Raw genomic sequence first — 27103 nt, 5'->3', positions numbered from 1 at the left:
CAGATATAAATACACATCAGCTAGGAAGAGTGAAAGGAACTTCATGTAACTTGAATTTTAAGAAACAGCTTGCTGTTTCTGTTAAGGTTTAAAACATGGTTCTTCCTCGGACCCAGAACTACTAAAAATGTAATGCAGCTGCTCTTTGTGTTCTATACATTCTTGTGGGCTGGTCTATGGACTAGAACCATCATCTTTAATATTTTGGGGGGAAATTTTTGTCCAGCTTTCACAACAACCAGCTCAAGGAACTCTTAGCAGATGCAGCTGCTGTGACGTTGGGATGGTCTGTTGTCAGTGGGATCGGTGTGAGTTTGACTGTACAAAGTGGAAATCAGGCATTTACTGAGTTTACTGTTTCCTAAACCAAGGGATGCAGCCTGCTGTGGAAGGCAAAGCACGTCTGTTCTGTTACCTCCCTGGTGGAACTCCAGTGCGGCCTGGATCCAGTTTCTAAAGAACTGATTCGTGTACTTGCCTTTAAGATCAGTCTGTCAGAACACTTAGTCATTTCTAATGAAAATGCCATTTACACTTCCTTTTTAGAAAGGCCTCTGAGGGGGTCTGATTAGTGCCCAGCATGTGTCCACACTGTTGCCGTGCTTCTGTGCCCTCAGATCTCTCCTCACTGCCCAGCCAGGCGGTGGCGTGCCTTGTGGGCAATGGAATGGGCGTTTTCTTGCTTGTTAGGCTGACTGAAAGCCCTCTCCTTCTCCAGTCGTTGGGACCATTTATATTCTCCAGGGAAGAAGCCGAACAACCCTGTCTCCTCTCTCCCCCTTCTTCCCCTGCCTTTCTTAATGCATCCGTTGATCCCAGCTCTTCATCTGGACAACAGAATGTCAGCAGCTGGTGGAGGGGATAAAGTATGTTGATCCTTGCCCTGCCCTGGACAGATACGAGAGCACAAGAGAGTTGTAGTTATCTGTAACTTGTTAAAAATAACATAAAATGACATGTAAATGTATGTCTGTATGTATTGGGAACAACCAAGCATTTCTTCAAATAATTAAATCAGTTAAGACTCTCTGTGTGGCAAGTGACAGGTAGAAGCCCAGCCCAAATAAGCTGAAATTAAATGGCACCCATGAATTCCCACAGCCGACAGCCAGGGAGAGTCAGGTGCAGCTCCTAGCTCTGCTTCCTCTGCGGTCGGTCCCTGGTCCCTGGCTGGGCCCTGCACTGGCACACTTAACATTGTCCCACACTCAGCTCTGCTCAGGCACAGCCCCGGGCTGTCCCCTCCATCCCCTTTGGTCTGGCTCTAAACCTGTCACTGGCCAGGTGGCTGGTAAAGTCTGGGGTAGAGTCAGAGACATGTAGGGCCCAGGAGCCTGTTTCCCCCAAAGCAGGATTCAGGTGTTGTTGCCACAAGGAAAGAGTGAGTGCCGAGTGGCCAAACCAGAAAACTGAATCTCCTTTTATCTTTATAAGGCATTTGCTTTCAGTTCTGTGACTGTGGCAGAGCCACTCTGCCAAGTCAGGGGGCAGAATCTTAAATAAAAATTCAGGGACAAGCACATCTTGCTGAGCAGTTGATTATAAAGACACCCCCTTTCCCGCCCCCAAACCATCAAAATTCCAGGAGTCATTTCATTCTGTTACCTTTTCAGTTAGGAGAGTACTCACTGAGCACCTGCTGTGTCTGAGGCTTTCTGCTGACCCTGGGGACACCTTGATGCAAGTGCAGGTCTTGCTTTCAGGGCTCTGGAGCAGGGAAGGGTCACCCCACCCCCCCCCAGTGGTGTGTGCCGGCCGCTGCGTGCTAAGTACACAGGAGATGGGACTCACTCCTGAGGGACTTCGTGGAGGGGTGGCCTGGGTTGGATTTTGATGGAAGTAGAAAGATGCTAGCTCTCCAGGCACAGACAGCTGTGGCTCCTGCAGGAGTTCTTTGACCTGATGCGACCAAGGGACTGCACACCGTCGGAGGGCCCAGTCGAGTTCTGGGAGGTAACAATAGAGGGAAAAGCCTGGAGAGACGGCAGGGCCAGTTGTGGGCCCCTGAGGGCGCGATGTGGTCTTCATCCTAAGATGCAGTGCACTTACGAGTGCAAGGTTGGGCTTGTATTTGGTGGACGGATTGGAAGGTGTGCGGGTAAAGGCCAGAGAGCAGTGCAGATGTGCTGAGGGAGGTGAGCTGTGCTCTGGGAATGGGGAGCAGGCATGCAGAGGATGGGCCGCCTGCAGCGCTAGGAAGCCGACACCAGCAAGAGGGCGTGGTCGCTCTGGAGGAAAAGAGCCCAGTAGTTTCTAGGGCCAGAATACTAAAGCCTGGTTATCCTTAAAGGAAAGAAACTGCCCCTTTGGAATTCCGAGGACACGGTGACCGAGCTGGAATTAAGGAATGGCGAGGTCATGGTGAGACTCCCTAGGTGGTTTCGTCCTGTGGCTGTCTGTGCCGGGTGAAACTGCAGCCACTTCTGTCACTCTCTTTCTCTGTCTCTAAACCGTTAATTATCTTGTTTTCCCACCTTGAAAAAGGGCTCTGTTGACCCCTTGGGAATTTTGACTGTTGTTCATAAGGAAGTGACTGTCCTTGAGTAGGAAGACTCTTAGTTCTACTTAAACAACATAGGGCACTGTGACAAATAACAGCCAGACACCGTGCTGTCCTTTACTGGTCCACTTTAAGTTGTCACTGCGCTTTGGGAACTGGTCAGGAGCAGAGTGTTCATGTTCACCCCGCTTGACTTTACCACTTCGGTTTGAATGGAGACATTGCCCCTCTCACGTAACTATTCAAACATGGAAGGTGTTTTCTTTTCTTTAAAGCTTATAAACCTAAAAATGCTGTTTTTGAAAAAGCAGCTATAGGTTAGCAGTTGCTTGAGAATCCCCAAAATGAGGTTGACAGAAATGAGCTGATCTGGGGAGGAAGGTGTGTGCTTTGAACAGCTGGTTGCTTGTTTTGTCACTGGTCCATCATACTGTTGTTTCTGCCTCTGCCCGAACCCAAACCCCTCCCAGCCTGACAGAAGTGTCCGCTCACGCAGCTAGCCCTGCCTCAGTTTGTACCATACCTTCCACCTGTCGGCTGAGACATCAGAAGTCGATGTCCATGTCAGCCTCTGGGCACCCCAAGACGTTGTTACCTCCAGTAGACAGTGAAGGAGATAACTTCACGGCTGTGTAAGAAAAACACCATTCCTTGTGTAACTGATGTGTACCCCCTGCTTCTTAATTTCGTGCTGTGGATTTGCTGGTCCCAGATTTGTCACAGTTGTCCACAGTGTCCTGCTTCCTGTGTGTGCTCTGGTCATGCACATCCTGTGTCGTGGTGTCCTTGCTCGTCGTGTGCATCTTCGTGCCTTTGCACACTGCAGGGGGGTGCGGTGAGAGATGCCCCCCTCCACACGTTGCCGTCAGCATGTGGAGTTTACAGTATTTATGCCATTCGTGTGCTTCCAGAACTTTTCAGTTGCCTTTTCAGTTTCACCTACATAGCCTTTGTTTCTTTTATACTGGCCAGGTTCTCTGCATGTAAACAATTTGAGAGGAAAGCAAAGGAAGAAGCTTGGATTAGCCATTCTTTATCCTAGAATTTCCCTGCACTAATTTTTGTCCTTGAAAATATGTCTGTACTATTCCCTTAAGCTCCATGAGGCTTTGTTTCATTGTATATTATTCCTCTGGTCCCTTTTCTGATTTAACTCACCTTTGGCTCTTAAGTCCTGTGAAATACCCCCTTGGATCTGGATTTATTAAAACTGATTTTCTCCACTGTATATAAAAGGTATATTGTGACTGTAACTCTTCGTGTGCCGTATTTGCCGCAGAGCCGGGGCTTGTGAACAAAGATGTAAAACTGTATTTTCTGATCTCCTAGCACTATTCCTGATCAGAGAACCCCAGTTGCTTCCACACACAGTATTAGCAGTGCAACCACCCCGGATCGAATCCGCTTCCCCAGAGGCACTGCCAGTCGTAGCACTTTCCACGGCCAGCCCAGGGAGCGGCGCACCGCCACATACAACGGCCCGCCCGCCTCGCCCAGCCTGTCGCACGAAGCCACGCCACTGTCGCAGACTCGAAGCCGAGGCTCCACTAACCTTTTCAGTAAATTAACCTCAAAACTCACCAGGAGGTAAGTGCCAGGTGGCGCTGGTTGTTGGGAGCAAAAGGAGAATGTCTTCTCTGTGCGTGAAGCCACTGCTGGCAGCTTTGTGTCTTTAGCTCATGTTTTTCTGGTTCATATGTCTAACTTTATACTTTAAAACCCTGTAGGAGAGAAATTACAGAACTCAGAGTCTTCGCGACAGTAAAAGTTCTCCAGTACTTGGGAGATGGTGGCGATTCTTGAATTCCTGACCCTTTGGGTCACACATCTGTCCACATAGATGTTCAGTGCGGTTTAGTGGAACCCCGGGTCCAGTGTAGGCAGGGGCTGGTGCTCCCAAGGCAGTCCTGAGGGGCAGGGGCCGTGTGGTCACTCTGGACACGGAGGAGACAGACACGGCCCATCTCTCATTTCATTTCACTGTTATTGAGGAGCATTACGTTTCTTAGTTTGAATCTTGGAATTGTTCTCTCTGTTAGTCTCCCGTTACAGTGAGAACAAGGTAACTTTCTAAATGGTATCATTATGGGAATAAAATCCCTGCTTCATTCTCAGGAAGAAACTAGTGTCTGGTCATGTATAATCCTTCACGTGTCCAGGAGCCTGTCATTTGGGGCCTTGGGAAATCTCTCTGGTGCCCTTGAGATTCTTTAACTTTATTTCCATAATCTAATTGGAGGTTGTGAAAGCCTAGAAACAATGGCTGCTACGAGAAGAAAAAGAGAAGGTACCACCCTACACCCTCAGCAGATAGTGTAAGGCACCTTTAGCCAGCACCACACCCAGGCAGCCTGAGCCAGGAAAATGCAGTTCAGCCTCACTGTGGACTAGCATGGCCGAGGTGTTCTGCAGGCCTGCCTGTCACAGACCCTCACAGGTCGCCATCTGTATCTCACACACAGCATGACCGTTCTCAGTCTGCAGGGGTTCACGCCCCTCCCTCTGGCCCATCAGCCTGCTGTTTCGTGCCATCTTCATTATTCAGCCTATAAGCTAAAGACCATTTTTCAGTCTCCTTAATTCTCCAGTAATTTTATTTTCAATCAGTCGTCTAAAACTTAAGACGAGTCACATTGAACTCTTTCCCCAGATGATCTGTGTGCTGTCAGGCCAAGAATGCCACCCAGATCAGGGAGGACTTCTGCTATCTGTTAGCACTGACTAGAGGTCAGTTCAGTCAGAAGACTCCAGGCTACCCTCCGCTTCCCTTCCCGGCCGCTCTGCTGAGAACCCTTTCCCAGAGTAGACTGCAGGGTCTGGCCAGGTTTGGAGCTCGGTGACCCCCAGAAGTCACTCGTTCCTTTCAGGGTCAGCCCATGGCGTCTCCCGGGCCTTCCTGGGGACTAGTCCCAAAGAGAATATCCCTCTGAACTTGGGGGAGTAGGACACGGAGCCAGGTGTCACTCACTAACCCTGCTTAACAGCAGTGTGTGTTGCCCTTTGAGCCCCAAGCGCAGCGGGACGTGCAGCAGTCAGCTCTGCGTCTACAGTGGGCTCGTCATTAAAATCCTTGAATTTGTTTGTCTCCTTTGTGCTCTTTTTTTAGTCATCTTGATACTATTATTGATAAAAATAATATCAGCTACCATTTATTGAATGCTTGCTACATGCTAAGTAGATGTCTGTAGAATTCTGGGTGTACTTGTTTTGCATATATCAACATGTACGTACACACACACACACAGAGTCTCGCTCGCACATCCGCGCTGTCTCCACAGCCTACCCTGCGGACTAGATGTAGAAGAAACTGGCGCTGAGGCTCAGAGAGATATAGGCACGTGTTTGAGATCCTACAGCAAAAGTCTGAGCCAAGCCTGTGACTCCAGAAAAGACCCTGAAGCCACTGTGTCGTGCTCCCCACGGAAAACTGTGAAGGGCCTTTCCCGCATTCTCTGAATGTGTTTCATGTATTTGAATTGAAATTGGAGACTGAGGTTTCTTGTTAAAGAAATTCTAGGGCATCATCTTACAGTTTTCAGACAGTTTCCACCCCTACATTTTTTCAGAAAGATAGCCTTCTGTTTGTTAACGTTTCAGGCTGAAGTCTGTCGCCTCCCTTGGTCCTGTACTTCACATGTAGTCGGTTCGTTCCTCAGAACAATCAAAGTCCTTGCTGCCGTAGTCAGTGTTGACTTCTTTTCCTGCCCCAGCAAGAACTGCCAGGGTTACAGCGCTAGTACCTGGAGGACTCAGGTGTGCGCACTTAGAATCTGCAAGGAGACTTGCCGTGTCTTGGTGGGAAGAGCTGGCACCAGAAAACCTGCACTGCCCTGGATGCCGTGCATTTGGGGCAGCAGTGGGTTCTGCCACCTGTGAGGTCCTTTGCAGTCAAGAGGAGCGTCCTGCAGCTGCCTGCTCTTCACACCTCCAGGGGGACAGCGGGGAGACTAGGAAAGGCAGTCCCGCCCTATGGTACTTGACAGGAACTCGCACTTCACCGGTAGAAAATTCGGAAATGAAAATCTATCAGTATACAGCTAAAATAATCCTTTGAATAATACTACCTTATATTTATGTAGGACCTAATGATTTACAAAATAGTTTCAATATGTGACCTTCTCTACTGTGTATGACCTTGCTGTGTACCACTTTCGATCCGTAATGAAGTGGCCGAGGGTTATCTAGAGTAGTTAGATACTTTTTAAATTGGTCAGAACTGAAGCAGTACCACAGTTATCCCAAATTGGAAAAAAAAGTCCAGGGATTCATTAATTCAGTGGGCAGGTAATACACCTTCCTCCGATGTCCAATCACAGCACTAGGTGTTAGAAATAGTGTGGCAAGCCCAGCCCACATTGGCCCAGGAACACAGGTCACATGGTCATACAGGCCTGATCCGGAGTTTGAAACTTCTTCTGTCACATTCTGTTCAGTACAATTGAAGCATCTTCTTAAGTTTTTTAACAAGCCGAGTCACTTTTAAATACACCTCTCAGCTTATTGCCTAAAACATAAAAATGAAACCTCCATTGTTACTTGTCATTTAATTTTCATTCATTTTAATATCAAAAACTCTGAAAAGTCTACTTCATTTTAAACACCAATAACTTTTTTTTCCTTAAAAAGTGACTTAAATCATACCACTGTTAACAGTCTGTTAATGTTCAATCTTCCCGAAGTAAGTAATGATTGTCTTTAATGGTTAAACATTTTATAATGAAATCTTTAATGTTCCTATATAAGAAGGTGAGATTTTTCATAAGATAGTCTGAAATTGAGAAATGGTATTACTTGTTCGTTACAAATGACTTACGTCATTTCTTTAACACGGGTTGTTGACTTCTATTATCTTGAAGTCGATCCATCTGAAGGGCCTTCAACAAATCCCATTCCAGCTAATGTCAGTGTTTACTGCTAAATCTTTGATTCCAGTACAGACTTTTTAATATTTCTAATTACAAGGTCACATGCTCAGTTATCTATAATTTACTTTTTCAACAGTGTCACTGTTTCATTGTTCATTGGACAGAAAAGGCACCCTGTTTTATTGTTTTTCTTTCTATAATTGACTAGATTTTCTATTTCTTTTGTGCAAGTCATTTTTGTTAATTTCTTTTTTTGGCTTAATTTCTTTTAGAAACATGTCATTCAGGTTTATCAAAAGGTAGGATTTATATATACACATTTTTTTTTTTTCAATCCTCACCCCAAAATGGCTCCTGCAATTAACATCAAGTTTGGCTTTCTAGCCCTGTTTTGTTTTGTTTTCCTTAAAACTAAACTTTCTGCTGAGAACTAAATACTTATTTCTTTGAAAGGAAGCTGGAAAGAAATAGATTAACTCTGTAAGGCATTTTTAAAGGCACTGTGGCACCCACGTAACGAGGCCTACGCATGCTCTGCATTTTCTTTCTTTGGTAGAATTATTTAGCATCCAAATAATTCTGTCTTCATACTAATAACACTTAGCATGCTTCTGTTTGAAGAATGAGGTGTGCAGTAACATTATGTGCATTCAATGGTTAGCCTCAAGCATGCAGAAGGTAAGTGGTAGTGGTGTTAGTTGCCCTTTTTTCATTGAATTAGCAAAAGGCCTTAAAAAGACAGGGAAATTAGCCAATATTCTGATACTGGAAACAAGTCTAAAATTCAAACCTTACAGCCTCATTTGGTTTGGATTTTTCAGAAATTAAGATGGAAGGCAGCAGCATAGCAGAAATGTTTTAATATTTTCAGAGTTGAATAGTAAATAGTATTCTAAAAGCCACTTTCCACCAACCACTGAAGAAAGCATGTCTCATTGTTTCCACTTAAAGCACTGTTGTAAATGCTATTGGTACTAGATGACTTATTTTTTGATGATAGTCAAGAGACCAAAAATGTCGTTCCCTGTGTTGGAATGCACACGTGGGAGGCGGAAAGTCCGCTGTTGAGGCCACACTGCCTGTGCCCCTCGGCTCACTGGCCGGCCAGGCTATGTATACGGTTTCTGATGACGAAACCAGTGGGTCACTGAGACGCTTTGTTAACGGGAGTTCTTGACCACAAACTGGGAAGGCTGCTTTCTTCCTGAGGAAAATGCCCCTCCCCGATTAGTTTTTAATTGAGCTTCCCAGTTGCGAAGTTTTCCCTTGGACAGAAAAATTTGTAACAGTGTACAATTCAAGTGGTAAATCCGTTTCTCATTTACTGGGGAGTGATTAAAAACAGGTCCGATGAACTGCAGTGGAAGGCCTGGCGTGCTGGCTGCAAGAGCCGGGCAGGCACTCACTCCCGCGGCATGTGTGACACCGGCCGGCCGCAGGCACGCGCGGAGGAGAGTGGTCCCTAGCTGGGTCACCACTGAGAGACTAACTGAGCAGCACCGAGGACCCAGAGTGCCCTGGACCTGTTTGTTTTATGACGTTTGTGTTTCTGTACGGGCTGTCGTGTACTGGTGTATAAGAAGATCTCTTTTCTCTTTCCCACTTCTCTGTGCTTCTCCCTTCTGTTCGTTGAGGCTTCCAACTGAATATGAGAGGAACGGGAGATATGAGGGCTCAAGGTGAGGGGAACGATTTTTTAAATATATTTTATAGGTATATACCTCATTTCTGCTGGGGTAGGATTGCTGCATGGGGTCTGCACACGCGGACCGGGAAGCATGTGCACCCTGCTGCCACCTGGCGGCGGGTCCCGCCCACGCCCCGCGCTGCGCTGCTCCCCGGTGGCCACATGAGGGCGCAGCGCTGCCCCCTGGTGAAAGCCTGGTCCCCTTGACCTGGGCTCTCTGTTGGTCTGGGTAGTAAAATACCACCCGCCCCTACTGCCTGGGCCCCAACGACCTGAAATGAGGTCTGGGAGTTGATAGGACTCTGGATGCCTCAGTGACTTCTAGCATAGTTCTAGTCTCGAGTGAAAGCAAAATAGAGAATTTTCATATTTCAAATCAGGTTTTTTAAAAGAACACTTGATTTGGTCGTGTTTTCCGTTTAAATTTTGTATAGTCATTGCACGGATGTGGGAGTGGGAGAGTCATTGGATAGGCTCCAGGCGCTCCGTAGTTAGAGACGTCGACCCCGTGTGCCCTTTTCATACCAGTCACCACATGCTGTTTCCGGCTCTTGTGAACCTGGTGGCTCTCCTGGTCTTCGTAAAAGCACGGCCATGATCATGTGACTTTTCTGAATGCAGACCTGCTGCGGTCCCATTGCCTGACCCACCGTGTCCACGTGAGGCCCTGTGTGGCCTCAGCAGCCCCAGCTCCCTGCAAATTGAGGCAGAATGTTGGGGTGAGGGCCAGACAGCAGACCAGCCCGGACCTGCTCCTTCCAGCCTTGAGCAGGCTCCTGTCTCCATAAGCCTGATTCCCCCTTCATACCAGGAAGGGAACGGGTCCTGCCCCTGGCGTGGTGAGGACAGTGCACCGGCCTGCCCACACAGTGCAAAGTAATGCCAGCGGCTGTCAGGGTGACACTGCCCTCAGTCCCCGTCCATTTGTACACTGACTACATCAGCCCCAAACGCATTGTTTCGGACCTCCTGGCCTTTGCTGGCACTCTGCCCCACCCCCACCCCCACCCCTCTGGTGGTGGTGAAACCCCATGGGCTCTTCAGAGCTCTTCTCAGATACCCCGTCCAGGAAGCCATTTCCTCCGTATCCTGTCCTGCCTTTCCTATGCACTCCTCCCCTGAGGTGGGCTCCACCTCTCCCATGACCCTCTGGGCCTGCCCTGGCCTCTCCTGTGCTGCTGCAGTTTCCTTAGTGGAGTCTTTCCCTTCTCTAACCCCAGCTTAGGTAGGGAGAGCTTTTGTTCATTTTTATAACCTATTTAGTATCTAACATGGCATTGTATACATAGGACGTTTTCAGTCAATTTTGGAAGGTGTAAACCCAATCGAATATTCTAATGGTTTGGCGACAGGGAGAACTCTGCATAGTAAAACCTATATACTCTGTGAATCCATACAGTTTGCATTCAAACGGGTTGTTTTCAGTGCTCAACAGCAAATGAGCCTTAACATTTTATTTTTCTACTTAAGTATTAGATAATTTCATATAAGAATTCTTTTTAACTGAAACTAGAAGTTTAAGTTAACAAAATAGAAGGCCAAATATCGAAGAGGGTGCAGGGGACTGAGAGAATGTCTCACCACACACACACAGCCAGCTGTGCACAGTCCGGCATCTGGGGCTGTTAGCAGGAAAAACAGTTTTAAACTGTTGAGTCACTGGTTATCCAGAGTAACAGTTACGGTAGAGGTTGTGAAGCATTGAATTCCAAGGGGCCTGTGGGGGCCTGGTGGCTCCTGCCCCCCCACACATACACACCCCCACACTCAACCTGGAGGGGAGGGGGGAATTGGGCTTTGGAGATGCACTCAGCACGCTCTTTACTTTCCCTGGTTTGCAAGGATCCTGCTTAACAGATTATTTTCTTAATTTGAGTAAGTACATGGCTGGTGCAGATTTTATAGCCAGGTAGATTTTCTGCGCGCATGGCTTAGGATTGTGGGGGGGGGGCGGGGGGAGATGAATAGTTAGAAAAGGGGAGGGAGCTGCCTGGGTTCTGCGGGGTGTGGCGTGGCTTCTCGGGCTGCGCTGCAGCCTCGGTGACCCAGCTGGAGTGGAGAAGGCTGGCTGTCCTGTGCACTTACAAATGAACCCGCCACTGTGCCTTTCAGTCGCAACGTGGCTGCTGAGCAAAAGGATGACAGCAAAGAAGCAAAGCCTCGCTCCCTGCGCTTCACCTGGAGCATGAAAACCACTAGTTCCATGGACCCCGGGGACATGATGCGGGAAATCCGCAAAGTGCTGGACGCCAATAACTGCGACTATGAGCAGAGAGAGCGCTTCCTGCTCTTCTGCGTCCACGGCGATGGGCACGCCGAGAACCTCGTGCAGTGGGAGATGGAGGTGTGCAAGCTGCCAAGACTGTCTCTGAACGGGGTCCGGTTCAAGCGGATCTCGGGGACATCCATAGCTTTCAAAAATATTGCTTCCAAAATTGCCAATGAGCTAAAGCTGTAACCCAGTAATTATGGTGTAAATTAAGTAGCCGTTTTCCTGAACACGAATGGAAATGTATAGAATAATATTTAGGCAATAACGTCTGCATCTTCTAAATCATGATATTAAACTAAGGAGAGCACGCCTGGGAGCGAAAGCTGGCCTTTTTTCTACGAATGCACTACATTAAAGATGTGTGACACGTATGCCCTCTGTCTTATTTCCATTGCCCTGACAGTCAGCGTGTGACATCCATCTCTGTGTGTGTCCTGTCTGTGCGTGTGAGTGGTCCATACGGAAGCATCTCCTGACTTACCCTGGCAGCCAGAGTTGTTACGTGTACCTCTGTGGGAGATCATTTGGTGCTAAAACGTTAAAATTGCCAAGGAGGAAAATATGAATTACTACTAAGAATTAACCTTAAGACTAGTTGATAATGATTACAGGTTTACAGTTCATGCCTGTGGTTTTGTGTTTGTTGTTTTGTGTGTTTTTTTAGTGCAAAAGGTTTAAATTTATAGTTGTGAACATTGCTTGTGTGTGTTTTTCTAAGTAGATTCACAAGATAATTAAAAATTCACTTTTTCTCAGTAAAATCTCGAATTGTCTCCTAGTACTGTATTTAAGACTCAGATTAAGGCAGTGACTAAAAGTGTTTTTTGCCTTCACCACCGAGATGGACAAGAGCACCTGGAAGATGTATGGAGACCGGTGGCCACTTTGTCCTCAGCGTGGCTCCTGACGTTTTGTGGTTACCAGCATCTGTTTTCCCCCAAAGGCAGTAAAGAGAGAAGCTGGCCCTGGCCACCTGAGAAAGACGGGCCTGGGAGCCCCTGTTCCCGTGTGTGGAGAAACGCAGCTCTTGACGGTTCGGGGTTGGTTTTCCATGAAGTATGGTGATTTTCTTCTCATGTTTTTGTGATTTAGTACATGAATCCAACCTACAGCTTTTTTCCAACACCTACACGGTGGGTGAAGGGACAGTGAACTCACCAGTCAGTCTGATGCTTTATTCTCACCGGGAAACTGTCACACTGGTACGCTGTTTGATTCTGGGTTTGGTTGTCCAAGTAGGCAAGTTTGGACAGTCACTCAGTCACGGATCCTTATGTCTGCCACTGGCAGGCACTATTCTAGGTGTTTGGGACACGTGAACAAAACAGATCCCTAGTCTCAGCTTATGTTCTAATAGGGCGGCAGGACAGCAGTAAGATGTCAAGTACCTGCTGTGGAACAAAGTGGGAAATGCCAGGAACAGTCGCAACACAGGGTGAGGCGTTGCGGGGCTCCTGGGGTTCGGGCAGTGCCGTGTTCCGTGGGGTGAGGGGTGGGGTGGAGCGTTTGAGCAGAGACTGGCTGTGAGGGCGGCCCGGGGCAGAGGCCGGCGGCCAGACTGCATGTTTGTGCTGCTGGCGGGCCTGATACCACCGGGTCCTCGAAGGCCATTACAGTGCGGTCTTCCTCTGAGGTGGGAGCTACTGGGGGCTTTCGAACAGAGTGGTGTGGCTGCAGGTTTTCAAAGGACAACTGCTCGAGCCCTGTGTTGTGAATTTGTCCAGGGAGCCAGGAGAAGCCAGGAAAGTCTGGAGGCAGCTGGTAATTAGGCAAGAGATGTTGGTTGGGTTCTGGGTGCATTTTGAATTCAGTCAACTGCATTTGCTGCTGGGATGGAGATGAGTGAGTGAGAAAAAGCCAAGGGTGACTGCAATGTTTGGCCTGAGCAGCAGAAAGGCCGGGGCTGCTATGGGAAGGTTTGGGGTGGGCGGGAAGAGGGGCAGAAAAACGTGTTTAGACACCAGGGGGGGACTGGGGAGGGGACCCCTCCCACCCAGAACCTCGGCAGGTGGCTGCTTCCTTTTTAAAGTTCACCAGAGAAGAGGAGAGGACCCCCGTGAGTCCAGGACACCCGTGGAGTGGCCAGGGGAAGAGGTGGAGCCCAGGCCTGGGGCAGGAAAGGAGGGCAGGGCTGAATGCCCTTTGAGCTCTTCAGCAGAGCACGTCATTTTCACCTTACTGGAACTTGTAAACTTTCTTTATTAAATAAATAGCTAAATAGGTCCCCTCTCCACCCTTTTGCAGTGGGGGCGTTTGCTTTCCCCAGACCCCAGCTGTTGAGCACAAGCTCTCCAATAGAGGGTCGCATGTGGCTTCCCATGCAGGGTGGCCCTACAGAAGTTCGCAGAGACGGCGGGAGCTCTGCCAAGTACAGGTGTGGCTCTGGCTGAGTTCCTTGTCTTTACACCTGGGACCCGTCTCAGATTGTTTTCCTTGTTTACGTTCTCCGGGACACATGGAACACTAGAAGTTAAATTACTTTAAGAGAAATTAGTTTGCCACGTGCTCTGATGAAATGGCCCTGCTTTATGCTGACAGAAATCGTATTATTTTCAATTGAATATTTATCGTAAGCATCGTCTGCATTTTAGTAGGTTGCTGATCCCATGAGCAATGAGTGTGTGTCTGTCAGACCAGTGTTCACCCACAGAAGTTGTCTGAGGAGATGCTATGGAAAGTCTCTGCCACTAATTGACGTTCACTTGATTTTAGTGGCATTATAGGTAGTCAGGTAGTGTTACCTTTACTGAGGTGAAAACGTGAAATCACGTCTGTTACTAAGGGGCCCAGACCCTTCCTTTAGATACTGCATTCTCAGGACACGGCGTTTTTATTCTGCATACAATGAATTTTGAAAAGAAATATTCTAGAATACTTAAGCCAAGACAAGGCCACAGTTTCTCCTCACCCACTCCCCTGGAACCTGGTGAGGTGAGGTACCTGGCAGGCCGGTGCTACTGGTTTTCTTTACCTGCCAAGCAGAGAGTTGTCCTGCTCCAGAAAATAAGGTTAACATTCCAGTTATACTGACTTTCCTCTCGTTCGGATCTGGCAAATCAGAGGAACTAAGACCGCGATCCTTAATCACGTGCCCGGCTCTCAGGCCGCCCTTCCATTTCTCAGCATGAAGACCCTTCAGAGAACTGAGGAAGCTGGACTGACGATCCGAAGGAAGCCCAGCTGTGACTAGTTCACAGCACAGGTTTCTGCAGAAGCCTAGAGAAGGATGATATCTACAAGAAAAACCTTGAGTGCATTGAACACGCTCCCGTTGCCGTGGAAACCGTCCCTAAAATACGGTCCTGGCAGTTCCTGCTCAGGTGCTCAGGAATTGATATGTGGTGACCTTGGGCACTCCCCGCCCCAGCACAGTGCCAGGGAGGGAGACCAGGGGTGCGGAGGCGGTTCTGCGAGGCACAGACCAGGGTATTAGAAAGGTCAGGAGTGAGGAGGGGCCTAGAGCTTTCCTTTTGGGGGATCTTTGGTTGGCTTTTGGTTTTGTTTTGGTTAATTGATAATTTGCCCTGAGATCCTTTAATGGGGGAGTGGTGTGACGTGGAGAGCATGTTTTGCAGGTGTCCTGACAGTTTTGCCGGTGTCACTGTCCCTGAGAGTAGAACCTGGCGTCCTCCGTGAGGAGGACACAGTCCAACAGCTTTCTTTGTAAATCGAGCTTTGGTGTGCCACGACCCAGGCAGAGGTGACACTTCCTTAGAGGCGCTGCTCGCTGTGTGGTGTGGCCGAGTGGCAGCCAGGCCATGGGGGAGATTCAGGGTGATCATCAGAGTCAGAAAGAGCTCAAGTAGGGCATCTGGGCCCCTCCGTCCGGGGGAGGAAATCACGGCATGAGAAGAAGCAATGGAAGGGCCCAGGTAGGGAAGGTTGAGGGCATGACGGGGCCGAGACCTTTCTTCATGTTTGGGCCACTCTCAGGGAGGAAGCCAGCTTGTTTGGGTGCCTCTAGGGAGCAGGAGGGATAGCAGAGTGGACCCAGGAGGTGTGGGTGAGCTCAGGAAAGTTCTTTGCCAAGCAGTGTGTCGCTGGCTACGCGAGGTGCTGAGCCTGTCCCCACTCGTCACGGGTTTCATTCCAGGACCTCCGGTTCATGGCGCCCCGCTGTCGGAGCCATTTAAAGGGGAAGTAGGCAGTGTGGCCCAGCGGTTGGGGTGTATACCCTAGACCGAGGCAGCCTGGGTCCCAGACGTCAGCTTCGTGACCTCAGGTTTCCTCCTCTAGAAAATCAACGTGGTGGTGGTCATGCCTCGCTTTGGGCTGTCGGCAGAGTCCTGTCGGCAGAGTCCTGCCGGCAGGTGCAGGGACCTGGCAGGTGTGCGCACAGCAGTTTGCACGAGCACACGCTGCCCCTCTCCTCCTCTCCGCTGCCAGCTTACCCAGGCCTCGGAAGTCCTGGAACAGCAGCTCTCAGGAGAGGACAGACGCTGCCCTCCCAGCAGACATGAGAAGGAAATTCCCCCCGTTTCTCAAGTGTAGAGTTGTGGTCTTGGAGCTGCTGTGAGGAAAGCTGGCAGGCCTCTGCTGCCACCTTCCTGGCCCCGAGCCTCTGCTAGTGTCCCCAGAGGACAGGGAGAGGCAGCGAGCCTGGTGAGAGCGCCCTCCCCTCCCGCCAGCTTCCGCCTGTCTCCTGAAAGAGGCCTATCCCGGCCATCAGTTTAAAATCGTACCCAGCCCTCCTGCTCGCCCAGCTGTGCCCTCTCGGCCTGCTGCCTCTGACATCAGCAGCCAGTGTCGTTGACAAGCTTCTCTTGTCTCGTGTGTCTGTCCTCCCCATCCTTCCTAGAATGGGAGCCCCTTGGGACGAGGGTCTTTGTCTTTTTTTTTTCTGTATCCCAAGTACCTAGAATAGTGCCTGGTCCATAGTACAAAATAAGTATTCAAGTAATAATAATAATAATAAAGTGTGGGCAAGAGAGATCTAGAAAGCACAGGGCAGCTTTAGGCTTCAGTGAAAACTGTTAAAACACATTTTTTGCGGGAAACGAGTAAACTCGTCATATCGCCTCTAGTTGGAACCGGCAAAAATTTTGCAAAATAAATAAATAGAGACCTCTTTTTAAACTAAAACACTGAAAGTTTCATAGAAAAATATCAAATAGATTGAAAGATATGAATATTTTACGGAAAGTCTAATTTTGGCGAGAAAATGTCAAAAAAGCCCCGCGTTACGACGCGATTTGGCGGGACAATGCCCGCTTACAAAGTGTTAACAGGTCCCACTGGTCTCCCGCAGCCCTGAGCCCTTCCTGCTTTACAGCCAGGGCTCCCAGCTGGTCTCCCTGGCGGTCCGTGTGCTCCTGCTCTCACCAGCTGCCTGCACTGCCAGTGCCCATATTGTATCGTTCAGCTCAGCTGGGGTAGACGTGCAAGTCCCCAGGCGAGTGCTGTGGAAGGACGGGAGTGGCTCCTCCGTCGGACGACGTTGGCCGTCAGGGGTTGAAACACCTGGCTCAGGGCCTTAATCTGTGCCCCGTGCCACAGTCAGTGTAGTTTGGATTTCAGTCTGTTAAAAGAATAGCTCCTGGGGGTTGGCAGCAGAGAGAGCTGGTGTACAGTCAGGTCAGAGAGGCGTGTGGGTGTGGGCAGGCGCTCTCACCTCTGCATGCTGTGTCGTGGGCACCAAACCGAAGGTGAGATCTGCTTCGTGGCACTTGCACGCATGCACCACCTCCCGCCACACGCAAGGCAGGCAGCTGGTGGGCAAGGGTCACCTCTGCTCGCCAAGAGGACCTGAAGGCAGGAGAACGGGGCCACACCGTGCACTTTGGTCACTGCTGGCTTTGGTTTTGTGGCCTAGTTGATGTGTTTGGGGCTTTGCTGTTGTTTGTGTGGTGGACTGATTGGTTGGATTCTCAGGTTCTCATGTCTTTTTCCAGCTCCCTGAATATTCCTTCCTGTGGTTTCTAGCTGTGGTGAAATACCTTCTTACCCAGTGGGTTGATAAATAGGGGCCCGCTTGGGGTGTCCCTGAGAAGAGACAACTGGTCGCACGTGGCCCCCCCAGCCTGTGCCTCTTGGGCTCCTGCCCCTGCTCTCTCCCCGTCCCGCCCACTTGTCCCACCTCTGCTCGCTATTTTAAGTGGCGTTCTAGAACTCGTCCCTCAGGCGGGAGGGGAGTCACTGCTGCTGGTTGGAAAATTCTGCTGGGGCACCGCGTGTCAGGGTGCTTGCACCCCACACCCAGGGAGCTGGGGGAGAGTTCTGGCTGGTTCTGCATTTTCCTCAAGCCGGTGGTGTCTCCTACTCTTGGGAGCTTTAACTAGCCAACACTCAGCTCCTTGAAGATAAAATTGTGTTCTCTCACTGAATTTTGCTTCTCCGAGTCCTTTCCAGGTGTTTCAGGAGAAGACGGGTTTGTTACTATGTGCTTTCGTCCACATGCGCACTTCGTGCGGGTTAGGACAGGGCAGCGGTGCTGAGCTGTGGGGACCCAGAGATAAACCAGGTGGTGAGACCTTGTCTTCCAGGAGCTCGTTCTCACAGGCAGAGAGAGACAGACGCGGTCGTGAAAACTGGTATGGCCAGTGCTGCACGAAGGAATGCCGGTCTGGGTGGGGGAGGCAGGTACGGTGACAGGTACAGCCTGGAGCACCCCCGCGTCTGCTCAGTGGGAGAGGAAGGAGCAGCACATGCAAGGCTGGGGGAGGGAGGGGCAGGCTCTGTCTTGTCGCCGTCCCAGTAAACTGTGTCTCACACAATGCACCTCTGTTCTGTTAAGGGGACTTCAGCCCAACACTTCCTTCGGGGATGACCTGGCAGGCTTCAGGGTAGAGTTCTGCTGCCATCAGACCAAAACAGACCGCACTGCACTGAGAAGCCAGGCCCTGGGGACCAGAGAGGAAGCAGGCTGGTGGGGGCACCTGGCAAGCTGGCTCCTTCCGGAGTGAGGTCTGCACTGACTTGCGTCCCTCGTCCCCCGGGAGGGAGCAGCAGCAGGCGTGGGTAGGTGTGAGGCATTCTCAGAGCAGGCGTGATTTGCATGGGAATACGCTGGGAAGTAGCATATGCAGTCCTGTTCATTAGTATGGCTCCAGGACTCCCTTGGTCGAGCGTCCCCTGAGAGCCGTTTCCCGACACCGGGAGCTGTGCCGCTCCGCCAGCCCCTAGCCCCCTGGACGCTCTGGGTGCTGTTGGGGCCACTTCCTCCTCTGCTCGTGTCCTCGGGCCAGCCTCCACTGCTGCCCCAGTCCCTGCCCCTGGGTCGTCCCTGTGAGCTCTGAGCTCAGGAGGACATTGGTGGGCTTGTCCCGTGACTCTTGGCCTGTCCATCGTGGGTGGGAGTCCTTTAGCCAGGAAGGCCGTGTCGTGCACCTTTGTCTTGGTGGCATGACGTGTGCGGGCACACACATCATGCTGGGCTGCATTTCCTTGTGTTGTGTCATTCGTAAACTGAACCAAAACGCTGGGACTGGCCTGAGCAAGAAAGTCGTGATCCTCTGTGGGCTCAGAAAGCAGGAGGAGGAGGCAGGGACTCTGGGCTCCCTGCTCCGGCACCTCCTCTGGCACCTCCTCTCCGAGACACACGAGACACACGCCTGTCAAGCGCAGCGTCAACTGTTTCAAGTATGGATGATTATGTAACACTGTATTGTTTCTTTCTGAAAGTGTTTCATTTGAAGTGCAACCTCGTGTGGGTCAGAAGTATTGACAAAACAAGACTTCATTTTAGTGAAAATTTAATAGAGGTTTTGGGGTTTTTGTTTTTGTTTTCTTGATAAGTGTGTATTTCCGGAATGATCTGGGCATGTGTTAACACAGACCACGTGTTCTGGCAAAGGGAGCAGCCCAGTGGGGTGGGGTGGGCTGAACGGGAGAAGACCCAAAGCCTGTGTTCTCAGACATCGTAACAATACAGTTGTGTGACGGGAGAGTGACACAGGGTAACTGCCAAGGAGAACGATGGGGGAGGGCTGAAGTCCTTCCCGGAAGGAGGGCTGGGGCAGCCAGGGAGGTCCTCCCTGGGGCTTTGGGCAGAGGTAGCCCTGGGCTTTGGGTGGGCAGGGCAGAGAGCAGACATGCAGAAGGGAGCCCCCGGTTAGACCGACTGGCAAAGGAAAAGCCTGGAGGTACTGGTGCCACTGCCATCAGTGTCGGGTCTGCGAGTGCCAGCCTGAGCGCACATTGGCATGGCGGGGCCCCAGACTGTTTCTGGAGCCACTGTCTCAGTTCTAATTAACTTCCTGGACAAATTCACCTCCTAGCCTGGCAGGACCCGGAGCAGACCAGCCAGCACCTGGCTGGGTCCCAACTTGCCGAGGGTTAGTAGATGACGGAGCAGGGTCCCAGCCCCGGTCCTCATGGCCAGGTCAGGAGTGGTACTGGCTGTCACCAGGTTGCACGCCTGCCAGGCTTGGGTAGCCCTTGTCCTCACACCCCAAGATGGCCGCTGCAGCGTGTTACCCTGTGGTTACGGCCGCGTAGGGGCCTCCTGGAAGCGTGCTGCTCTGGCTGGCAGCTGCACGGCAGGCTCAGAACCAGGGCTTTGTTACGAAAGTGGAGGGAAAATGGCTGCTGGCACACGAGCAGCCGTGTGCACAGAGATTAGAGATTCAGCAGAAACTGGAGGAGCTGGAAAGAGTACTTTTAGCTTTTCTGGGTCTTAATGTTAATTAAGTCAAGCCTTAAATTTTGACAAGCCCCCAATTCGGAAGGCTGTGAAAGTCAGGGCTTCTGACAAGCAGACGCCTTCACTTCTCTGTCGTCAGCAAAACAGGCCCAGTTCTAGAAAGGCAGGTTGGGGAGGAAGGTGGGAAGACTCCCAACCTGGGAATGGGTCCTGCAGAGGGCCTCCCAGGCACCCTTGAAAAACCACGGTTTTTGTCATCCACGTCACAGGTAAAAAGCCTCACTTCTCCCAAGCTAACTGCTGTCCCCTGCTTGGTGGCAACCTTGCACCCAGAAAGCTGACTTCTTGCCATCAAAAGATTATTTCCCTTTGTTACCTGTGGAAAAGGAAATGGACTCCAATCCCGTGTGGGCATAGTGGGCACCCCCCCAGGTGCTGGAGGAGGCGCTCCAAATAGAAAAGCAGGTCCTGCACACTCGAGGGCTAGAATGTTCTGGAACGTCATAGAGCAGTGCAAAGAGCTCTCGACTTGGACACGGGTGGCCTCACTGGTCACCCGACTCGTCCTCTCCTCTCTGAGCCTCAGTTCCCCAGCCCAGGGGTGGTGATCCATCCCAGCAGAGCAAGTGAGGAGCTGTGACAGTGACATCCTGCTGCCTCGGTGGCCTCCCACGAACTGACACATTAGAGCATTTTTTAAAGAACACTTTAAAAAAGAATTTGGTTCAGCTTATACAAGTAATAAATACATGTTCACTGTAGAAAATTTGAAAGCTAAAGTTTAAAGGAGGAAGTCACATGTTACCCCCGCACACGCAGCTCACTGCTGTTCCCCGGGGTTTTTCCGTCCATGTTCTGTGTGGGATCTCAGAGTACAGGCTGTTTGGTAACCTGGTTTGACACTTCAGCTTTTTTAAGTGTGTCGGCGTCTCACTGACTTCTGACACTTGGTGGCTGCATGTCGTGTCACTGAGAGAGGCAGCCTGGCTTGTTAGTGGACCCTTCATATTGGTAGTCCTGGCAGTTCTCCCCTGTTCTAAGCAATTGTGTCTCTTAATTATTTCTGCAGGGCAGTGTTTCTCAAAGGAGCAGGGATGCAATTTTGGTCCCCAGTGGGTATTTGGCAATGTCTGGAGACATTTTCCATGTCACGTGGTGGGGGGGGGAATACTGCTGGCATCTAGAAGTTGGGGGCCAGAGATGCTGCTAAGCGCCCAGCAGTGCCCAGGGATGGGGCCCCCGCAGAATGGTCCTACCGGTCAGTGGGCTCATTTCCCCGCCAGTGGTGGCGGTAGCAGTGGCAGGTTTGAATGCTGTCTGTACTCCACCCAAGACAGTGAATGAATAAAACGTTGTGTTCCCTTAATAGCGTGTGGTAGGGCGTTTCTTAGACATCCCACGTTTGGCCGTGATTTCAGGGAAAATTAAACTCACCCCGTTTGAATCTCTGGAATCCAGAGGGAAGGGGGTCGTGGGGGGCACTGGTCAAAGGGCCCGTGGACTGCTGAGCTGAGGCCTTGTCCCAGAAAGTTTCAGTGAAACAAGATGAAATGAGAAATCAGCGAGACAGAGGGAAACGGTTGGGTAGGAAAACAGGTGGCCCAGGAGAGCAGCCTTGGTGTAGAGTCAGGTGTAGCTCTGAGTCCGCCCTACAGGCCCCTGGGAGCTGGGTGGAGGAGGAGAAAGGTGGGGCTCAGGCCTCAGGGCTGGGAGGAAGTCCTGAGTCAGGCCCTGCCACTCCACCTGCCTTCCTGGGTGACGTGCCGTGCCGAGAGGCCTGCACAGGGCGAGTCCAGGTGTCAGCTCATTTGACGTGCCCCTGGAGCGCCCCGCCTGATAGTGGAGATGGTGAAACATGCCCTCTGAAACATTCTGTCAAAAAGCAATGTGCTGTGCATACCTCGGGGTGGGTGGGGACAGTCACTCTTCCTGAGCATATGCCCCCCAGCCAGGCTCTGCCCAAGCAGAGGTGAGGGGCTGAGCACACAGGAGGGCCTTCTGCTGGAGGGGGCAGACAGAGCTGGCCAGGTCCCCGAGGCCACGTGCTGCCAATGCTGCTCCCTGGGCACAGCAGTGGCTCTGGTACTGGTGACACAGCAAGGCCGGGCAGCTCCTGAACTGGCCGGGGAGAGCTTCCCACTGCTCCTGCTGCCTCCCTCGGGTGGGCACTGCCCTAAGCCTCCCCTCTGCAGGGCAAGGCCTTTCCCAGGGGGCGTGCTTGGCACAGTCCTTTGTCCCCAGAGTCATCAGACTTGACAGTCTGCAAAGCACCGTGTGGCCTAGTCCAGCCCTCACTGGCCGGAGATGTACACTGAAGCCAAGAAAAAGGGGGCCCTGTGTGATGTGTGCCTCTGGGCTGGCCCTTCATGGCAAAAGGGTGGGCCCAGAGCTGGCCCCAGCCCCCAGGCTGGTCAGCCCAGGGCCCAAAGGATGGGTGCGGAGATCCCCACCCCCAGCCTTGTGCACCAGGGGGCCAGCCCAGCTCGGACACCGCCTACATGGGCCCCTCAGACCGAACCTGGCCACCGAGACAGATGCCAGGACGCACCTCCTACTCTACTGCTGCCCCCCCACACACACACACACACACATCTGCTGGTCCTGAGCCCCAGGGCCTGGTTGACATGCCACCGGGTACTGGCACACGAGAGCCCACAACCTTTAGTCGGGAAGACTGCCCAGCCCAGAACATGGTGGATGCAGAGGCCATGCCCGGCGTCTCCCGGTTGTGGGGTAACCTCAGCAGGGAGGGTAAGGCCAGCCTGCCCAAACTGGAGGAGTTGGGGCGCCCGGACCCTGGCGATGGAGTGGCCGGGCAGAGACGGCCTTGGCCAGCAGGTGGCAGCACAGACTCCGCAAAGCGGTGGAGCTGGAGAAGGGAGACAGCCCAGCCCTGGCCAGCTCACAAGGCCCCTCCTCTGCTCCCCAGTCCCGGCCCATTCCGTCAGAGGGCCCACCCATGGTGGGGCCCCATCAGGGGCAGCAGCAGCTGGGGAGTGGCTGGAAAGGGAAACAGACCAAGGAGAACAGCCCCAAACCCCCTCCTGGCCGGGGACCCTATCGAGGGGGCCCACCATGGAGGCCAAGAGGCCAGGGCACCTGAGGGTCCTGTAGGGAAGTCCGCAGGGAGGGAGCCTTGTGGGAAGGGACTGGAGGGCTGGGCCTAGGGGCCAGGGGGGTCCGTTCAGCTGGAGTGAAGGTTGGGAGGGAGAGGAGAGATTTAGCAGATAGAATAGGTGTTGGGAAGGGGAGGCAGGGAGAGGCTGCCAGGATGACTGGAGTTGGATCAGCGTTGTGGGGGAGGTGTTGGGGGGTGTAGAGGAACAACCGAAAGGTATCGAGTTTCTGGGCTCCTGCCCCCCCCCGCCCCCTCCCCACAGGGTCCACACCTCCCCCACTCTGCAAGATGGGGCTGAGCAGTGCCAGGCTCCACCCCCCAGGCCCCAATGCCCTTAGATGCTCAGGTCGAGGCTCTGCCACTCTGGAGCTCCTCCTTCTCCTTGCCCCTCCCCCCAGCCCCCCTCCCCCCCCAGGCCTACAGGGACACCAAGCAGACAGGCTAGCCAAGAGGGGTTCTCCGAATAGGACTGGGTGGGCACAGCAGGGTGACCGCCTCCTGGATACTGTCCCATCTGACAGAAAGTGAAGCGGAAGGGGCAGACCCAGAACTCGGGCCCCCATGGCCTGGCTGCCCTTGGAAAGGGGAGGCGGCATTCAGAGACTCGGGGCAGGCCAAAACCCTAGTTTATTTCGACATCAGCATATCTTAGCCATCACAAAAATAAACTCTACCAAGGGCGACAGAGGAAGTCTCTACAGCGAGGCTAAGGGCTCAGCCGCCAGGCGGCGAGCACCAGGGGTGCATGGTGGGCACTGCCCGGGCAATAAGTTAGGAAGCAGCAGGGCTGGTGGCGGTGACAGGTGCGGGCTGGGGCTTCACTTCTGGGCGGGCACCAGGTCATCGATGGCCTGGCCCTGCTCCAGCCGCTGTTCCATCTCGATGAGCAGTTTCACGCCGTCCACCACCATCTGCACCAGCTCCACCTCCGAGAAGCCCAGGCGGTCTGCGTTGGAGACGTCAAAGACCCCACCCACAGCAGCCGTGTCCACACCACCTGGGGAGGCAGCCAGGTCAGCAGGGCTGGGGTGGGAGCCCCAGGGGAGACAGCTGCCAGCAGCCCCTGCCCCACTCACCTGTGCCTCGCTTCTGAAGGCGCAGCCGCTTGAGCACCTCCGCGAACTTCTCGTGCTTGCCCAGGTGGGGCAGCTTGATGTGCACACCTGCCCGCAGCCCTGTGCCCAGGTTGGACGGGCAGGTGAGGATGTAGCCCAGGTGAGGGTTCCACATGAACTCGTAGTTCTTAGACTTGAAGAGTGTTTCAATCTGGAGGTGGAGAAGGTGTGAGAGGGAAGGCCTGTGAGATGCCCCTCCCCCCAAGGGACCAGCTGGGACCCAGAAGCCCCAGGTGGGAGCCTGAGGTGACTGAGGCTCGGACTCCCCAGGGAGACTGACAGGGCACCCACATCCCTGCCTGCGCTGTGGGGCCTGGCCCTGCCCCCTCCCTGGCACTGAACCCCCACTCATGCCAGCCCCTATTGGGGCGGCAGGCCTGACCTGGGTGAGGCCATTGCAGAAGCGGGTGAACACCTCCTTCATGTTGCCCCCCTTCTGCATGGAGATGACCCGAAGGTGGTCCTCCTCGTTGATCCACACCAGGAAGGTCTTCCTGTCATTGTGCCTGGGGGAGGGCCACAGTCAAGGCTCCTCCCTGGACTGTGATCTCAAGGCACATCCAGGAAAACTCCAGCGGGCCGCCAGACCGAGGAACTTCCCAAATCCCTCAGGTGCGCCTTCCAGCTACACCCAGAACCCCAGCTCCGTTCACACAGGACACCTCAGAAAGGGTTCAAAAAGCCCTGAGCTGTCCCCATCCTGCCAGTCACGTGCCCTGGGGCCAGGTCCCAACCTAGGAGGTAAGGGGCGGGGGAGCCAGGACAGCCCCCCCAGGGGAAAGCGCTGTATCTGGGCGCTGAAGCCCGCCCTACCCGGACAGTGGGGACAGGAGGCTGTAAGCCCTCCCCCAACCTCCACCGGGAAGCGTCTGCGTCACCCAGCACCTGGCAGATCCTCAGAGGAAGGGGGAAGCAGGCGGGTGAGAAAGAAAACAAGAAGCTCCAGCTCCCAAGAGGGAGTGGAGGAGAGACGCCAACACGACCTGTCCCCCACCTCTAAGATCCCGAGGCTGAGGCCTCCATCAGCCGGGTCCCTCCACGCACCTGCGCGGTCAACGTCACCTGCGAGGAGGCCTGGGCGGCACCAAACCCGTCCCAGGAGCGCGGCCTCTCCCTCCTCCCTCTCAGCCTGGGCGAGGGCAGGACGTAGAGGAAGAGGTGTGGGAGCCGCGGGAGGGGGAGGGGAGTGGTCACGCACCAGATGCCGCGGGCGTCCGGCCAGTCGCGGGCCATGCCCGAGGCCAGCAGCAGGGGCGACACGGGCTTGTCGAAGAGGAAGTGGTCGTCGATTAGCTGCTGCTGCTCCGCGTCTGTCATGCTCTTGAGCGCGTAGTACCTGCCGGCCAGGTCGCCATCCAGGCTCGACAGCGCTGCGGAGGGGCGCGCTCAGGGGACAAGCCGCGGGCCCTGGCCCCACCCCCACCCGGGCAGCACGGGCCCGCCACCTCCCCACGCGCGCCCAGCCCTGTGGGAGCCCAGTCCATGCGGTCCGGCGGCGGTCGGAGGAGGTGACTCAGGCGGGCGGCCCTCGCCGGACCCCAGCCCGGCCGCAGTCGGTGCGGGACTGGGCCTCGGTCTCTCGGGAAACCGGACCGCGCGCGCAGATAAGAACTCGGCGGTGGCTCGGGTGACTGGTAAACAAGCTGGGGCGGGGCCGGGGACGCGGAGGCGGCCGAGCCGGGGCGGGCAGACCCCTACCTTCCACCGCGAGCTTCTCGATGGCGCGGCGTTCCCCGCGGCTGCAGTGCGGAGGGAGGCAGAAGCCGCGGATGCTGCGGCCCGTGCGCACCCGAGAGCTCAGCACGTAGTTGGGGTCCAGATCGTCTCCGCCCTGCAGGCCGAGCGGGGGTGAGCGCCGAGACCCCACTCCCAGCCCGCCCCGCCACCCGGGCCACCCCGCACCTGCAGGTTGTCGGGGTTGAGGTCGGTCTTGTGCTCATCGCCCGGTTTGTAGCCGCCGTGACGGTCCTCGATGATGGGGTCAAAGAGCTCCTTGAACACCTCGTACGATTCCTCGTCGCCCGCCACGCAGCCCACGGTCATGATATACGGGTGGCCTGGGGGGCGAGGAAGGGGACAGTGACGTCACCGCCAGGCCTGAGCAAGCAGCCGAGGACCCTGTGGCTGCGCGGGAACTCTGGCCCGAGAGGGGTTCTGGAGGGCGCTGGACTTTAGCCCCGGGAGTATCCTGACCCCGGGACGGGGGTGCGCGTACCCGGGTTGTCCACTCCGGTCTGGATGATGTCGTCCAGCGTGAAGCCGCTCGGCGTGCTCTTGGCGCGCAGCTCAGCGTACATCTCGGGGGTCAGCACTTTGGCCATGTGGTTGTTGTGGCTGCTGAGGTCGGGGAACTCGTCCTCCGCCGGGAAGCGCAGCTTCAGCGTGTTGTGGCTGTTGGAGAAGGGCATGGCGGCGGCGGCGGCGGGCGGCGGGCTGTGGGGAGACGCGGCATCAGCGGGGACCCGGCGCACCCGGCCTCCCCCGGACCTGCAAACCACTCAGGACCCCGCAGCCCTGGCCCCCAGTCAACCTGGGATGCGGCCAAGGTCAGCGGGGTCCGCAGCGCAGGCAGAGGGCGCCGGCACCACCAAGGACCGCAGACCCGCCAGCGCGCGCGCTCGCGGCTGCCTGCCCGTGCGCGTCCGGAGCGCACGATGCCCCAGGGTCCCTCTGTGTGCATCGCCGCTGCCCCGGCGCCCAGCACGGCCATCCCCAGCCCTCGGGCCCACTCACCAGGCGTCCGGGCGTAGGGGGAGCGCTCGGTCCTTAAGCAACTCCGGGCGCGGCGCTGGCAAACAGCGGCCGCTCGCCGCTCCCTTGGCTCTTAAGGGGCGCAACGCGGGCCGCCCATTGGCCGCTATTTATAGCCCATTCATTCCATTGGCCTGCACTGCGGGGAGGTGCCGCTGCTTTGTCCTCCGCCCGCAGCTCCAGACCACCCCCCAAGGCCGCCCACCCTGTGTGT

The 27103-nt window shown here is 53.7% G+C and overlaps 2 protein-coding genes across 14 annotated transcripts in view; one reads left to right on the top strand and one right to left on the bottom strand.

Moving 5' to 3' along the window:
• MARK3 (microtubule affinity regulating kinase 3) overlaps positions 1-11695 on the top strand; it is a 79404-nt gene extending 67709 nt beyond the window's left edge. For 3 of the 13 annotated variants that reach the window (XM_074326880.1, XM_019747200.2, XM_019747197.2), the window contains 5 exons: positions 2971-3132; positions 3830-4087; positions 7638-7664; positions 9000-9044; positions 11165-11695. In XM_074326880.1, the coding sequence (XP_074182981.1) occupies positions 2971-3132; positions 3830-4087; positions 7638-7664; positions 9000-9044; positions 11165-11510 (838 nt within the window). In that variant the 3' untranslated portion in view covers positions 11511-11695. The remainder of the gene's footprint in view (positions 1-2970; positions 3133-3829; positions 4088-7637; positions 7665-8999; positions 9045-11164) is intronic. The other 10 variants (XM_019747206.2, XM_019747202.2, XM_074326881.1 and 7 more) reach the window with 7 other exon arrangements.
• Positions 11696-23632: 11937 nt separating this feature from the next.
• CKB (creatine kinase B) lies at positions 23633-27020 on the bottom strand. The gene is made up of 8 exons (XM_074326871.1): positions 26872-27020; positions 26354-26571; positions 26041-26195; positions 25837-25969; positions 25337-25508; positions 24521-24644; positions 24100-24289; positions 23633-24020 (listed from the first exon to the last, which is right to left on the bottom strand). Exons 2-8 carry the CDS (start codon positions 26544-26546, stop codon positions 23842-23844), a joined length of 1146 nt encoding a protein of 381 aa, XP_074182972.1. The 5' UTR covers positions 26547-26571; positions 26872-27020; the 3' UTR covers positions 23633-23841.
• Between the last annotated feature and the right edge of the window lie 83 nt (positions 27021-27103).

This window comes from Rhinolophus sinicus, linkage group LG03, assembly GCF_036562045.2.
Source record: "Rhinolophus sinicus isolate RSC01 linkage group LG03, ASM3656204v1, whole genome shotgun sequence".
Classification (NCBI taxonomy): Eukaryota; Metazoa; Chordata; class Mammalia; order Chiroptera; family Rhinolophidae; genus Rhinolophus; species Rhinolophus sinicus.
Note: the sequence above shows the minus strand (reverse complement) of the source record. Positions and strands in the feature narration are given on the sequence as shown.

Bases quoted from the DNA above. Each gene is read 5' to 3' on its own strand.
- CKB (XM_074326871.1), bottom strand. From the start codon at position 26,546: ATGCCCTTCTCCAACAGCCACAACACGCTGAAGCTGCGCTTCCCGGCG. The intron at 25,509-25,836 runs GTAGGGGTCTGC...GCCCCTCCGCAG, and splicing joins CGAGAAGCTCGCGGTGGAAG to CGCTGTCGAGCCTGGATGGC. The intron at 24,021-24,099 runs GTGAGTGGGGCA...CTGCCTCCCCAG, and splicing joins CCTTCAGAAGCGAGGCACAG to GTGGTGTGGACACGGCTGCT.